At 33.1% G+C, this 17,192-nt stretch overlaps 1 protein-coding gene across 18 annotated transcripts in view; it reads right to left on the reverse strand.

The window, feature by feature from the left end:
• The window catches only part of LOC132731996 (mothers against decapentaplegic homolog 3-like), a 64,965-nt gene that overhangs the window by 47,286 nt on the left and 487 nt on the right, over positions 1-17,192 (reverse strand). For 17 of the 18 annotated variants that reach the window (XM_060718313.1, XM_060718309.1, XM_060718305.1 and 14 more), the window contains exons 2-3: positions 12,708-12,728; positions 2,280-2,512 (exon numbers count right to left, since the gene is read on the reverse strand). In XM_060718313.1, coding sequence (XP_060574296.1) covers positions 2,280-2,512; positions 12,708-12,728 — 254 coding nt within the window. The remainder of the gene's footprint in view (positions 1-2,279; positions 2,513-12,707; positions 12,729-17,192) is intronic. The other variant, XM_060718315.1, reaches the window with a different exon arrangement.

Raw genomic sequence — 17,192 nt, forward strand, 5'->3', positions numbered from 1 at the left:
CCTATATCTTACACCAAATGACATGTTCCTATATCTTACACCAGATGACATGTTCATATATCTGACATCAGATGACATGTTCCTATATCTTACACCAAATGACATGTTCCTATATCTTACATCAGATGGCATGTTCCTATATCTGACACCAGATGACATGTTCCTATATCTGACATCAGATGACATGTTCCTATATCTGACACCAAATGACATGTTCCTATATCTGACACCAGATGACATGTTCCTATATCTGACACCAGATGACATGTTCCTATATCTGACACCAGATGACATGTTCCTATATCTGACACCAGATAACATGTTCATATATCTGACACCAAATGACATGTTCCTATATCTGGCACCAGATAACATGTTCATATATCTGACACCAGATGACATGTTCCTATATCTGGCACCAGATAACATGTTCATATATCTGACACCAGATGACATGTTCTTATATGTAATATTAAAAGGCTACATAACAAAATTCAAATGTTGGTGTTAAATTACCAACGAAGAGCCCTCAGACTAATCTGAATTCTTTTAATTAAATATATATTTGATTAAAATTACTTTCAGTGTCTGTTTACAGATATATAAAACATATCTTCACCATCAGATGAAATGAATTCAAATTGAAAAAAAAAAAAATCTTTTAATATAATATTAATGACTATTTTCTCTCATATTTGAATAATGAACATACTAAGAAAAGAATTTATGTGCTTTTTTTAGAGACATTTCATTTTAGTTTAATAAAAGTATATGTGTCCTGATCTCTTGTTTATTTTGATTTAAAAAATTTAATCAAGATTGAAATCTGTAGTTGATTGCAATAAAAATGCAACTTGACCAGTGTTTTGATATTACATATGTGCACATGCAAAACATGAACACATTCAGTTAAATAGTTAATTTCATGGAGATATATAATTTCACAGAAAATTTGATAAAAAGGGGCATAAACATATACTTGCATTGTTCTGTTTTTATTTGTTTGGGTCGTCAGACCAAACAAATAATGGTAGCGAAATTTCAGACTCTAATGCTGTTAATTGCAAATGCCGAAAGTAGTCCGCTTTTTTGAAGCGGTTACTTCCCTTTATATCTACACTTACGCCGAAAAATTCAGGGGAGATCACTGCGTAAAAATGGTGAAATGACAGGCGCATTAATTTTCAAGCAAAATAATTCCCGAATGGACGAAGATTTCTATTATTGTTTTATTCTTTTTAGATATACATGCTTATAGTAAGCTCAATGATTATTTACATCTGTGTTAAACAACAGTTACATGCATGCAGCGTCGTTACAAAACCTAATTTAGAATATTTTTTTTCTTCAGGCCGTTAACATATAAATTCACCGTGGCCGAGGGGTTTATGCGCTCGCTTAGGAAGCGAGAGGTCTGGAGTTCAAATCCCAGTTAAGGCAACTCATTTTATTTCAAATTGTTTAAGTCAAATAAACATAGGATTGAATATCAGTGTTGCAATAAGTCTTATAGCCAATTTACTACAATTAAAACACTAGAAAGCATTGGTGGCACTATACAAAAACAAATTGCTTTATAATCTCACAACCTTCACCTTTCCGACATTCTGAGACCCAAACAAATTCAGCGCCTTCTGTGCTTTGATTATAGGTATAGTAGAGTAAATAGTTGCAATTATATACCTACCAAATATGGAAGATAATGAATCCTCATCTGATCTTAAGTGATCAATGCTGGACACAGACACACCTCAATTATTCTTATATGATTACAGTCATATTTAGAATTTTCTTCTTTTTTTTTCTTTTTTCCTTGAAGTTTTCCTTTTTTTGTTCTGAGCCTACCCTTTTTTTGTTTCCTTTTTGGCAACAAATTCAAATTATGATTATAAGTGGTTTACACTTGTATACATGTCCTGCATTTTTGCACAGGGCTCTTTTTATGTGACAAATTAAATCTGTGACAAAAATTGTTCTATGTTACACAACACTACAATGTATATCAATGCAATGACTGCAATGAATTTTTTTTGTTTGTTAATCCTTCATCTATAATGTTGTTTGACTCACCTTTTTTGTTCTGTTTTGTGTACTATGTTTTATGATGTGCCATGTCTACCAATCGTATATTGAAATAAACGTATGTATCTGTGTTAATTACCAACTACGATCAATAAAATAATCAAGATGCTGTAAAAAATGGTATCTATAAAGAGTAAACTTTTTACTTTTATAACATTACACCATTAAATATTCGAGCAACATTATAAGTTACTCACTTAATAAAGAGTTGCTGTCCCCATTCTCAACTAAACCTTCTGGCATATCAACACGTGTGTAATGGTAAGGGTTAACACAGACTTCGTCCCGTTTTAAATGAAATGCATATTCACATGTCTCAATGGCCCTAAGTTCTTGATGAGATTGTAGGTCGGGCCAACGCCAGAGTCTGCAATATATAACATGAGGAAGACCCTTCCGATGCGACACTTGTAACCGACCATCTAATGACCTGAAAAAATATACAAAATATACATACATGTATAGGCTAGTGTTTAACTATACTCTAAACAAAGGAATTCTAAAAAGGACTTGCATCATCTTGAAATGGATGTTATATGACTGTCTAGCTTTTAAGTTCTCTTCTACTGATCTTTTGCAAGACATAAAAAGATGTTATAGACTTCAGGGTTTTTTTCCAGGATTTTGGGAACATGACCCATACCCATGGAAATTGGAATTTCAGCGATGTTTTGTTAAAATTTGGGAAAAATTGCATGACTTAAATTTTGCAGTGATTAAATGAATGCAAAGAATAACTGTCTAGGAAGGCATCTTCAAACTATTAAACACCATAACAGTGAAGAAGTCCTTATTTTCTAAGATTTTAGAATTTGTTATTAAATATTTTTATTTTGTAACTTTCAATTGGGAATTTTTTCCTGTGGATTGGGAAAATAATATACTATTTTCGATTGGGAATATGACCGAATATCGGCTATAAAATAAGGCCAAAAAAATCCCTGGACTTATAGGTACAAAAATATCAATACTTTTACACTTAAATTTAATAATCATGTCTTTATCATAATTTTTATGTACATGTATATTTATTATGATTGGAGTTTATTTGTCGAAATATTCACAAAATATTTAAACATTCTGACCATTCCTCTAACTCTTCCCCACTTTTTTTTTATAATTTCTTCTCCATGGCATTCTTTTATGTATTTTGAAAATGTACAATTATTATCAACACATGGAAGTTTGGGTCAAGCTGTAACTAAATAACCATTATCATTTAGCCATGGACGTTTGGGTCAAGCTTTAATATTATAATAAAATCACCATTATCAAGCCATGGAAGTTTGGGTCAAGCTGTAATGGAATCACCATTATCAATCCATGAAAGTTTGGATCAAGCTGTAATATCACCATTATCAAGCCATGGTAGTTTAGGTCAAGCTGTAATATCACCATTATCAAGCCATGGTAGTTTGGGTCAAGCTGTTATGGGATCAACATTATCAAGCCATGGTAGTTTGGGTCAAGCTGTAATGGGGTCACCATTATCAAGCCATGGAAGTTTGGACCAAGTTGTAATGGAATCACCATTGGCATTATCAAGCCATGGAAGTTTGTGTCAAGCTGTAATGGAATCACCATTATCAAGCCATGGAAGTTTGTGTCAAGCTGTATATCAAGCGATGGATGTTTGGATCAAGCTGTAATGAATCACCATTATCAAGCCATGGAAGTTTGGGTCAAGCTGTAATGGGGTCACCATTATCAATAGATGGAAGTTTGGGTCAAGCTATAATGGGGTCACCATTATCAATAGATGGAAGTTTGGGTCAAGCTATAATGGGGTCACCATTATCAATAGATGGAAGTTTGGGTCAAGCTGTAATGGAATCACCATTATCAAGCCATGGAAGTTTGGGTCAAGCTGTAATGAGCCCATGGAAATTTCAGTAATAACATAACTGGATCACTAACATCAGTCAATGAAGTTTAAATTGGTCAAACCATCATTATGAATGGGGTCACCATCATGTTTTCTTTTATGACCAGTCTCTTTAATCAGTTCCAGTATAAGATAACTTCTAACCATTCATCACAAGTTAAAATTAATCTCTTTCAATGTTAAGTATTATACACATAAAACATTGTTAAACATTACAAATATCGGCTGACAATTTAACTTTGGGAAATCTAAATTTCTTTCATTGAGTTAATTGGCATATCCAAATTTTCTACTTCAATGCAAGGAAGTCTTTTCTAGATCGATGCAAGTCTTTTCTGAATCTATAATATAATTTGCATATTACATGTACATAAGACATATTCAGAAACTGATAAATTAGTTATGTATGGGTAAGAGTTCGTATTAAGACGACCGTAGGGAGTCTTATCGAACTCTTACCCATATAACTGCAAATCGGCTCTTACAACTCGATATCAGATAAAAATATAGAAAGTGTCACCTCTTTAATTAAGCATAACATTATTATTCTCCGACAGTCACGTACAAACAAGGATGGGGTCATATTACTTAATCTGGCATGTAAAACAATGAGTTTTCAACAATACCTAGGATTGTTAATGCAATTCATTCCTGTCATATGAAACAAAATAATGTTTTGTTTACTTTTTCTAGAAAATAAATTAATAATTGACATTTTTCATAGAGTTTAAAATATATCAAAAAGTTACTGTGTTCACATTTGTCTCTGCGAGCTGAGCTCCACGTGCATTATCTATGTAATAAATTTGAATGTATCCTCACATTGCTACGGTGTTATCAGCCTTTTTAGAAACACCTGACCTGGCTAATTAAAATATGCCAATCACAATTTTCAATATCAGCACTGGTTTCTTAATGAAATAGCGGCTACACTAATTACTGCCGAGTAAGAGCCGATTTGCAGTTATATCTAATAAATACTTGATGACGATACCAACAGAACTGCATACATAACATTAAAAAAAAAAAATTTTTTTTTAAACAAATCTACATTTCCAAATACAAACCAAGTTAATTATTTTGGACATATAAATTAAATATTTTCCTAGTAACTACAGGAGCTGTTACTGATGCCCGATATATTTCTTCATAATTTGATCAGGTAGAGAATGTGTGACACTATTTATTACTATCTTGATGGTACACATGTAGAAATCATTTTCATATAAACAATCTTTCCCATTATACCTTTATCAATCACAATATTTCTCCACTATTTCACATTCAATCTTGTATAAAATGCCTCTTTAAATCCTTTTCCCCTCCCTTAATTAAAAAGATTACTTAATCAATAAACTTTCTCACAAGTAAACAACTGCTGACCTAGTTCTTGCCGGTTGATATATTACACCTGACCCAAACAGCTGAGTTCAAGGGAGGTCACCATGTCATAGACTGTCTAGGAACTACTTTTTTGGCCTAGATATAGACCACACCACATACAGCTGATGATATATACAATAATATCAGGAAGATTCATTCATAGCATTTTAACTTAACAGTTAACTTTCTGTTTGGGTATTGCATGATACAATACTATGGGATTGTTCAAATTGGTTGGCTCTTATATATTTGAGAAAATTTAAAGTTTACTTTTTCTTTGCCAAATATATAAATTCTGCAAGTGTAAAAAGAGTTATCATTATGTAATACTCAGTACATTCTGATGCATAAGTTAACTTAACTGTCCATAAAACAGAACTAGTCAGAACAAAATGAAACCAAGCTAAACAATATCAGGCACCTGCACACATCTAATTATTGAGTATTATTGAGCACCTGCACTCATTTATTGGGCACCTGCACTCTTCTAATGGTGTAAAGTATTATTGGGCACCTGCACTCATCTAATAGTGTAAGGTTTTATGGGGCACCTGCACTTATCTAATGGTATAACTATAAGGTAATACAGTATTATTGGGCTCCTGCACACATCTAATTGAGAGCACCTGCACTACCTGCACTCATCTAATGGTATAAGGTATTATTGGGCTCCTGCACTCATATAATGGTGTAAAGTATTATTTAGCACCTGTATTACTCATCTAATTGTTTTAAGTATGTTTGGGCACCTGCACTCATTTATAGTAAGTATTATTGGGCGCCTGCACTCTCTAATGGTGTAAAGTATAATTGGACACCTGCACTCATCTAATGGTGTAAAGAATTATTGGACACCTGCACTCTCTAATGATGTAAGGTATTATGGGGCGCCTGCACTCATCTCATGGTGTAAAGAATTATGGGGCGCCTGCACTCTCTAATGGTGTAAAGAATTATTGGACACCTGCACTCTCTAATGATGTAAGGTATTATGGGGCGCCTGCACTCATCTCATGGTGTAAAGAATTATGGGGCGCCTGCACTCTCTAATGGTGTAAAGTATAATTGGACACCTGCACTCATCTAATGGTGCTCATCTAACAGGATACGCTCTTTACATTCATACATGTGTTTTTTTATTATTATGTTTTCTAATAATGGGTGTCTGTCTTAGTTTCAAGTTTTTTGACTGTGTTAATTTTGTAAGTTAATTTTACTTTTTAAATTGCAGATTAAAATGATGCACTGATGGAAGTATTATGTTTAATGATAAATAAAATGAATTGTATGAATGTTCAGTATATGTGTTAATATATGTTAAAATTGTGATAACCATTTAATCATTTCTTTTTACATGTTATATTTTCTTTGATTGATATGTGTTCTTTTGTGTGTGTGTTTTTATTTTTATTTTAGAAGGCCGCATTGTAAATAAGATGTTGCAATCTGTATATGTCTTAATGTGTTACCTTGGGTAAATAAAGTTATTATTATTACTATTATTATTATTAAGAATTATTGGACACCTGCACTCTCTAATGATGTAAGGTATTATGGGGCGCCTGCACTCATCTCATGGTGTAAAGAATTATGGGGCGCCTGCACTCTCTAATGATGTAAGGTATTATGGGGCGCCTGCACTCTCTAATGGTGCAAGGTATTATCGGAAACCTGCACTTTCTAATGGTGTAAAGAATTATCTGGCACCTGCACTCATCTAATGGTGTAAAGTATTATTGGGCACCTGCACTCATCTAATGGTGTAAATAATTATTGGGCACCTGCACTCATCTAATGGTGTAAATAATTATTGGGCACCTGCACTCATCTAATGGTGTAAAGAATTATTGGACACCTGCACTCATCTATTGGTGTAAAGTATTATTGGGCACCTGCACTCATCTAATGGTGTAAAGTATTATTGGGCTTCTGCACTCATCTAATGGTGTAAGGTTTTATTGGACACCTGCACTCATCTAATGGTGTAAAGAATTATTGGACACCTGCACTCATCTATTGGTGTAAAGTATTATTGGGCTTCTGCACTCATCTAATGGTGTAAGGTATTATCGGGCACCTGCACTCTTCTAATGGTGTAAAGAATTATTGGACACCTGCACTCATCTATTGGTGTAAAGTATTATTGGACACCTGCACTCATCTAATGGTGTAAGGTTTTATTGGACACCTGCACTCATCTAATGGTGTAAAGAATTATTGGACACCTGCACTCATCTATTGGTGTAAAGTATTATTGGACACCTGCACTCATCTATTGGTGTAAAGTATTATTGGGCTTCTGCACTCATCTAATGGTGTAAGGTTTTATTGGACACCTGCACTCATCTAATGGTGTAAAGTATTATTGGGCACCTGCACTCATCTAATGGTGTAAAGTATTATTGGGCTTCTGCACTCATCTAATGGTGTAAGGTAGTATCGGGCACCTGCACTCATCTAATGGTGTAAAGAATTATTGGACACCTGCACTCATCTATTGGTGTAAAGTATAATTGGACACCTGCACTCATCTAATGGTGTAAGGTTTTATTGGACACCTGCACTCATCTAATGGTGTAAAGAATTATTGGACACCTGCACTCATCTATTGGTGTAAAGTTTTATTGGACACCTGCACTCATCTAATGGTGTAAAGAATTATTGGGCACCTGCACTCATCTAATGATTACATCAATGTGAAAGCGCAAAGTAACTTAAACACACTTAAGGCAATAAAACCATAACTTCATATCAAACATAACTTCATAACTTCTTATGAAAACATTGACAAAATAATGTAAAAAAATATTGCAAAAAAAATAACAACAAAAAAAACAAGAATATTCAAACAAAATAAAAACCAACCAACAAAAACTGTACTAGAAGCACACAGTTGGGAATCTTAAATAATACTAGACTAAAATAATTTCCTTGGAAATCTCAAGTGACATGAAATCGATATATCTTCAATGTAGATCTAAACTTCTAGCAGACATACATTCTGCTGTCACGCCTTGCAAAAAACAAACTTCAGCCTCTATCCCTGCTGCTTCCACAGCATATATCTGAACCTTTATTGAACTAAAATCTCAACATTTAAATAACGACTAGAGACGGCATTAAGAAAACTACATACTGGTGTCTGCCTTTGAAAAAAAAAACTAATAAAGATATATGACAGACTAGCAGGGATAGTCGTAAATTGCTTTTTTTTGTAATATAAGAGGGTGAAAGAGCCAATAATGAAGGTAATTTTGAAATAGATATTTAAAATAAAATTGCCATATATGTATAAAAGACTGTACAAAGTATTATTACAAGTTTTAAAATGTGGTTTAGGAAAATGCAATCTTTACTTAGTAAATTTTGTTTGGAAGACAATAAGGAACAAAAATTTTAATGAAAACAACACAGCACCTATAAATAAATAAAACTCACTAAATTATGAAACATTATATCTTCAATTCATTTTGAACATGAGGCTCTTACCTGAATTCATTTTGAACATGAGGCTCTTACCTGAATGTGTCTTGTTAACAGTTTCATTTCTGACTTAGGCAAAAATAATCCCTGAGTCACTGACAAGTTCACAACTACCACTCAATGATCTCCCCACTTAAACTTATGACAACTCATTGACCATCTTATTAATTACACTAAGGAAGGACCACTCATTGACCAACTTATTAATTACACTAAGGAAGGACCACTCATTGACCATCTTATTAATTACACTAAGGAAGGACCACTCATTGACCATCTTATTAATTACACTAAGGAAGGACCACTCATTGACCATCTTATTAATTACACAAAGGAAGGATTACTCTGACACTGACCATATTAAGTAAACTAAGGAAGGGCCACTCACTGACCATCTTATTAATTACACAAAGGAAGGATTACTCTGACACTGACCATATTAAGTAAACTAAGGAAGGGCCACTCACTGACCATCTTATTAATTACATAAAGGAAGGATCACTCTGACACTGACCATATTAAGTAAACTAAGGAAGGGCCACTCACTGACCATCTTATTAATTACACAAAGGAAGGATCACTCTGACACTGACCATATTAAGTAAACTATGGAAGGGCCACTCACTGATCACAGTTAAATAGAAGACTAGCTGATGTATGTTTATAACCCATGGTATATACGGTACCTGCTCACTATCAATATGGTATATACCTGCTCACTATCAACATTGTATATACCTGCTCACTATCAATATGGTATATACCTGCTCACTATCAATATGGTATATACCTGCTCACTATCAATATGGTATATACGGTACCTGCTCATTATCAATATTGTATATACCTGCTCACTTTCAATATGGTATATACCTGCTCACTATCAACATGGTATATACCTGCTCACTATCAATATGGTATATACGGTACCTGCTCATTATCAATATTGTATATACCTGCTCACTATCAATATGGTATATACGGTACCTGCTCATTATCAATATTGTATATACCTGCTCACTATCAACATGGTATATACCTGCTCACTATCAATATGGTATATACGGTACCTGCTCATTATCAATATTGTATATACCTGCTCACTATCAATATGGTATATACCTGCTCACTATCAACATGGTATATACCTGCTCACTATTTATATGGTATATACCTGCTCACTATCTATATGGTAATGTATATACCTGCTCACTATCAATATTGTATATACCTGCTCACTATTTATATGGTATATACCTGCTCACTATCAACATGGTATATACCTGCTCACTATTTATATGGTATATACCTGCTCACTACCAACATGGTATATACCTGCTCACTATCAATATGGTATATACCTGCTCACTATCAATATGGTATATACCTGCTCACTATCAATAAATCAAGGCAATATGAGCAAAAAAAGTAAAAACCTATAGCACCTGTACAAACTCCTCGCAGCGGTAACTTCCCCTGATCTGTACAGTAACCACTGCCACCACAAGTAAATTCGGTCGAATATAGCCGGATATATTTTTTTCACTTTTAATTTAAAAATAGAATACTTTATATCATTTTAGTTTTCTTTCGTTAAATAGTTATGCTTAATGTACAAGAAAGTAAAAAAATATACGTATAAAAATTATTTTGTAAACATAACGAAAGATATTTTCACTGTGACACCGTATGCATAGTAAACAATGGTAGAATATAAACAGATATTGAACGATTGCACAATAAATTTTATCCGGCACTTGTTTTAAAGTGATAACAAATTGTGTGTCTTGAACTTATTTTGTCTGGTAAGGATGTAATTATAAATCTGCCAATTTGATATGGGATCCCTGGCGTTCTGAAACTGGCCGCCATGTTTTTGTCACATGATACAACTATCATCACGTGATTTCAGTGGTGGCAGTGGTTAAAGTAGCAAAGCGTGACGTAACCGCTGTGAGGAGTTTGGCACCTGTAACCTTGACTCCATTCTACTCCATTCAAAAGTAGAGGACATGCATTCAAGGAATATTCCATTAAAAAAAAGGTATATATACATTGGTAGACAGATAGATTTACAGTGTTGACAAAGGTCAGACAAATTGTCATAACCAGTGTGAAAAAGTAATTGCTGGATTTATCTCCCTTCAATAAGGAAAAAACCTATATAAACTCTGTATATGCCAGACTGAAGCTGGACTGCACTTTTGGTTGAAACACAGCTGATTTTATATTGAAATTCTTTATCAAACAAAGTTTTCTAACTTAATTTTAGTATTTATTAATAAAATAAGTTTTATAAAAATTAGGTGTTAGACAAGTCATCGATTTGGTTTAAAAATCTATGTAACTAAGATGATGACATGAGCAATCTAACTTTATGAAGAAAAGATTTCTAATAAATACAATTTTATCCGTAATTTTTTATTCCAATTATAATTATAAAATATGCACATAATAACATTTAGTCTAATCAATGTTAAATCAACAAAGATAAGTGTTAATAATCAAATAACAAATAACTGACATGCAAACAAAATAGTGAAAGCTAACTTTTAACATAAATCATAACAAGTAACATGCACCTTCTTGCAATTGTTACAAAAACAGAATCTGGGTATAACTGTATTTTATTACTTCAGTACCAGTACTTAACTATAGAACATGACCACAATGCAAACATTGATGATGATGGAAAAGAAAATTTTTCAGTCTGGTTCCCAGTTTCTATTTTTCAACAACAGACCCAGTGTCAGGTTTTTTTACATTGTTTTTTTCAACTGTTTTTTAAAAGTATTTTATACAGTTAATTAATATGAACAATAACTGTGGTCAGAAAAAAATGAACAAGCAATACTGGTGAACTTTATTAACTTACTATACCAAATCCCTAATACAAAGTTGTCTATCATTAAACTTCTCTATATTTCTAAATTAACAAGGAATCAAAATGGACCTACATAATTATTTCCATTCATACACTTGTTACTATATATGTAAATACTAATCAAATATTCAACTATGATTTGCCAAAATATTATGATCTGGTCATGTGAATTAATTTATGAGGACTTGATAGCATTAGCTTCGATCGCTCAGATTAAAACTTCATAAACCATTAATTCAGTGCCGCTGGAGCATGTACAAAAACTGTTACAATGATGTCACATTTTACGTCATCAAAACAGCTCGCTGTAAAGTGAAAGTAGGTTTTAAGCAAGGATCACTTGATTTTATTATTACAACTTCAGCTAAATTGTACAGCTTTATTGGAATTTATAGTAAAAAATACAATTCTAGTCAGTTCTAGTGGACATTGTATACACATAAGGGAGGCAACTGTGTATAAGTTAATGAAAAGTACAGAGACTGCCAGAAATGTCAACTTTATTAAAAATAGTGTTACTGTTAGATATATCAAGTGTATTAAATACAAAAATAAACATCAGAGACAGGTCGGAAATTGATAATCCACCCTAAAATGTATCAGGGCCTTAATATTCATTTTGCTGGCCTATTATCACTAGAAACAAGTTAAAATAAACAGCAAACTTGTAATAAGTCTTGACAATGGAATAACAACAGGTCACCTACTTACAATGACCATTCTCTCTACTTATTATTATTATTTTGATAACAGTACACCTAATAGTTATCCCATTAATGTGGCTAACGATTGGATTGGATGGAGAGACGATAATTATGCGGTTTTATCTTGGTGTCTTACCTTGGTTTCCAATATTCTTGACAAAAGTTAATAAAAGTTAACCTTGTACAGTTATATACTCAATACAGGTCATAATTTATAATTACTTATATAAGCAGAAAGACAACTCTATAAAGAGATCAGGTAATGAAATGTGAACAATACACTTACATCTGTTGCTCTACTGGATACCTATATACATTGTATTATAAACCATTAAACACAATCTTTGAATCTGTCAGTTATAACATACCAATCATCACTATAAGCTGCCTAAATATTTTTTCCAACAAAGCGAAAAAAAAAAAAAATTAATTTCTCTAACTGCAATATCTAATATTCTACCATGATAATTGACTGGTTTGCAGGATCAAAATTATCGTCTTTCTTTTTAGAGCCAGGTAAAATCGGTAAACCAGCTATCTTTAAAAACACCTGTCACTGTGCATATATTGCAGTCATTTGATTTTGAGCTGTTCAAGTTCTCTGCAGAACCAGACCTAATGATAAATGTGTCCATTTTTTACCAAAACAACTTGACAGGCGGAACTATCTTTAGTACTGCACATAATTATATTAATTAAAGCATTGGTCATTTGCCTTGATATGACCAATTTATAATGGGCGCTGAGCTTGTGTTCAACTGGATGAAGATGCATAGTACATCTAGTAGTATAGGGTGGAATAGCATGCTACAAGATGGTGTATTTTAACATTGTACACACAGATTAAAACATCAGGAAATTTCTTTTTAAAAAGTTTACAATCAAATAAGTATAGAATTTAGACATTTACATTTTTTCTGACTTCTAACTTCATAAGTCTACTGACAACCAGACATGCCAAAAGTTTGGTATTTAAGTGGCTAATCTTTTGTTCTCTCTTTTGTACTTTAAGCCACTTAACAGAACAAGAGGGCCATGATGGCATGAGACCGCACACCTGTATATAGCAGAGCAACAGATAAGCTTTAAAAGTGAATTGAGTATTACTCCATCGTTTCCTTTGGAATTGGGTATTGGCTCCATTTAATTGGGTATTCAAAAACTCGATACTCTTCGATTTCAAGATCAATTGGGTATTCAATTATGAAGATATGAATTTTATGGTTTCAATATCAATAAAATTAAATTTAGATATCGTAACTGTTTTGATTAACAGTTTTACTAGAACTTTTCACAATTGTTTTAATTTTGTATAAAATGCTCATGTTATATTCCATAATATTTTTAAACAAGTTCGTTTTCTGACTGATTTTTTATTATTTGCGACTGTTTTGTTTCAAATCATTTTCCCTTCTGTATGACGCCATTATTGCTTTTCAAAGCGTCTATTGATACAGCTGGGACCTACTTATTGACGGTCTCCGCAAAAAAACGGTCTCTGCCGGTCTGTAAAGACCGTCAAACCTGAGTAGACAAATCGCTGTTCTCATGCTTAGTCGGTCTTTGGAGACCGGGACCGTCAAAGACCGGAGACCGTTGATTAGTTGGCATTGATTCGGGAATATTCGGATATCATGCATATCGATATAATTAGTCCAAAACAACGAATGTACAAGACGTTAATTTTGGTTAAATCTACGCACAGATAAACAATTCAGGAAATTTTTTTTAAAAAGTTTAAAACAATTCCAAATAAGGATAGACATTAGACCTTATCTTTTTTTCTGACTTTTAACTCATTTTATTGAAAAAACGTAGACAGCCAAAAAGTTTTTGGTATTTAAGGGGTCTACTCTTGGTTCTCTACTTTTTTTATTAAAGTTTTAACAGAACAATAGGGATGATAACAAGACCCCACCCCCCTGCCAGAAAAAGGCCCCTGGGTTTATTGGAACAATTTAACCCAGGAGATATTTATTTGAACATAACTCTCTCTTTTTGTTTTTTTTAAAGAAGAATTTTTAAGTTTTTACTCTACACATTTAAGGAAACTCAATGACCTTGGGGCGGGGCCAATTTTTACACCAAGGCCCTTATTTGAACAAACTTGGTAGACACTCATTAAAAGATGTTTCATGCTAAAATATCTTAGCTCTAGCTCTTTGGGTTTTTTAAAAGAAGATTTTTAAGTGTTTACTTTATACATCAAGGGAAAAACAATGACCCCAGGGTGGGGCCAATTTTGACCCCAGGGCTTTTATTTGAACAAACTTGGTAGACCTCCACTAGAAGATGTTTCATGCTTAATATCTAAGCTCTAGCTATTTGGGTTTTTTAAAAGAAGATTTTTTAAGTTTTTACTATATACAACAAGGGAAAAACAATGACCCCCGGGGTGGGCCAATTTTGACCCCAGGGCTTTTATTTGAACAACTTGGTAGACACTGACTAGATGATGTTTCATGCCAAATATTTAAGCTCTAGCTCTTATGATTTTTAAAAGAAGATTTTTTCAGCTTTTTCTTCCGGTTGCCATGGCAACCAGAGTTCTGCATGGAATTAAATTCTTTGAACAAATTTTAAAGTTGACTACCAAAGGAACATTCCTGTGAAGTTTGGATGAAATTGGCTTAGCGGTTTATGAGGAGATGTTGTTTAAAGTAAAAGTTTACGGACGGACACCAGACGGAAAGCAAACACTAAAGCTCACCATGTGACTTTGTGACAGGTGAGCTAAAAAGTAGCCACATAAGAGCTTACTGAATGAATAGCATCAAAGGAAATTTACTGTTAATACCTATTGTTCCCATTCTTTTATAGTAATTTACTCCTTTAAAAGTTTGTTTACTAATCAATCTAATTATCTATATCCTAAAAGGTTTTGAATAAAGGGCCAAGTTTTAGTGGCGGCATGGCCGAGTGGTTAACGCATCGGACTAGTAATCTAATGATCGCTAACAGCATGCGTTCAAACCCCGTCAGGGGCCAGTCATTGTTTCCTTGAGCAAGAAAATTTACACTCATTGCTCAGTACTGGTTGGTTCCAGGTACAGATTCACAGAGCTCCAGATAATATTTTTGGCCAAGGGGTTTTTACCCCTCAAAATTTAGAGTGAGGGGTAAATTGTAAAATCTGAAAAACTTAAGGGGTAAAATCTTTCAAAAAAGCATTTTGCATTTTTTATAAACAAATTAAACTTATTGTTTTTGTTTGTTTGTTTATTTTCATTTTTTAGAAAAACCTTTAAAAATAAAATACTGATTCATGTGAAGCAATACAAAACATGCCCTGTAAAGTCAGACTTCCAGAGTATACTGGAACTCAAGTTCAGGATACACTGCAAAATTATCAGGGCTTCCATTTTCAAAATTTGGAAGTCAAAGACTTCAAAATCTCTGATATTGTAAGTCACTGCCAAAATGAAGGAGTAAATGACTCCCAAACTTCCACTAGTGGAAGCCCTAAAATTAATATATTTTCTAGGAGTCACTATTTTTCTTTCTTTATTTCTGTTGGCATGTAGCTTATCATGTGCTTCAGTTTGAACAATTATAGTTGAAATTAGAATTAAAGAAAAATAAACAAGATTTTTTATCTTTCCTTAAAAAAAAAGTATTGGTCTGAGAGAAAATTGTCCGTAACTTTAGTCTGGGTACGAAATATTGAGTACAAAACTGCAGGTGAAAAACATGTTTTTTTGTTCCAACAACAAATGTGAAAGAAATTAAAATATATTTTTGTTTATATTGAGACATAAGCATGTCAATAGATGCCTAAACAAACTTAATACTATGTTAACTCCTACGATGATTGTCTGTCAATAATTTCACAGGTTGATCTACGGGAGTTACCTCCCTTCTGTACTTCCTGCTACTTTCGTTTTTAACATGCGTTGTTGACAACAGAACTTTTAGTTTTCAATGCAATAAAATGGAAATATATTGTATTTTTATGCTCAAAACATCCTCTATCTGAATATCAAATGTTTACACTTCTATTCTTTTACGCTTAAATTTTGACATACAAGCGTATTTTCATTTTGTTGTGCGTAACATTGACGCACGAATTTTGAAAGTGATGCGTATTTTAGATTTTCTATGCGTATTTTACGCTTATACGCACGCTATCTGGAGCTCTGGATTCAAAACTGTGTCTATAAGCTTATAGCTTGCTACACAATCGAACTAAAATAAATTCTATATAAACCAAAGGGCCAAATTGACCCATGCCGAGTTGACCTTTACCAGTTGACTGGCTGAACTAACCCTGTGCTTTGTGCAATAATTCAATTAGTGTTGCATCAAGGCCGCCCCATTGCTCAATTTGCAAATTTTTTTTTCAGATCGCCTATTTTAATGAAGTCAATGCATGCCAAGTCTCGCATCTGACAATCTTTCCAACTTAATTCAGTTAATTTTCACGTATCTTAAAATTTTCTGCCATGGTGTAGCACCACAACGGTACTAGGGTTGTTTTAAATTTTTTTGCGAAATTTTTTTTTGAACTTACTCATTTTTTTTATTTCATTTTTTAAAGTTGACTGGATGATAGCTGTTTAAAAAAGCCTAAACTTTAAAAAAAAATGAATTATTTTCGTATGTCTGATAATTTTGGGAAATCATGTCCCCAAAGTGTTATTCAAATTTTCCCCCATTTTTGGATGGGGGAAAAACCCCATAAAATTTTAAATTTTTAGATCATGCAAACTGCAATGATTCATAACAGTATTTTGTAGATATGAGATTGTTGCAATGTCAAAGCACATTTTAT

The sequence above is a fragment of the Ruditapes philippinarum genome, unplaced genomic scaffold (genome assembly GCF_026571515.1).
Source record: "Ruditapes philippinarum isolate M1 unplaced genomic scaffold, ASM2657151v2 ctg3128_1_1_1_1, whole genome shotgun sequence".
Classification (NCBI taxonomy): Eukaryota; Metazoa; Mollusca; class Bivalvia; order Venerida; family Veneridae; genus Ruditapes; species Ruditapes philippinarum.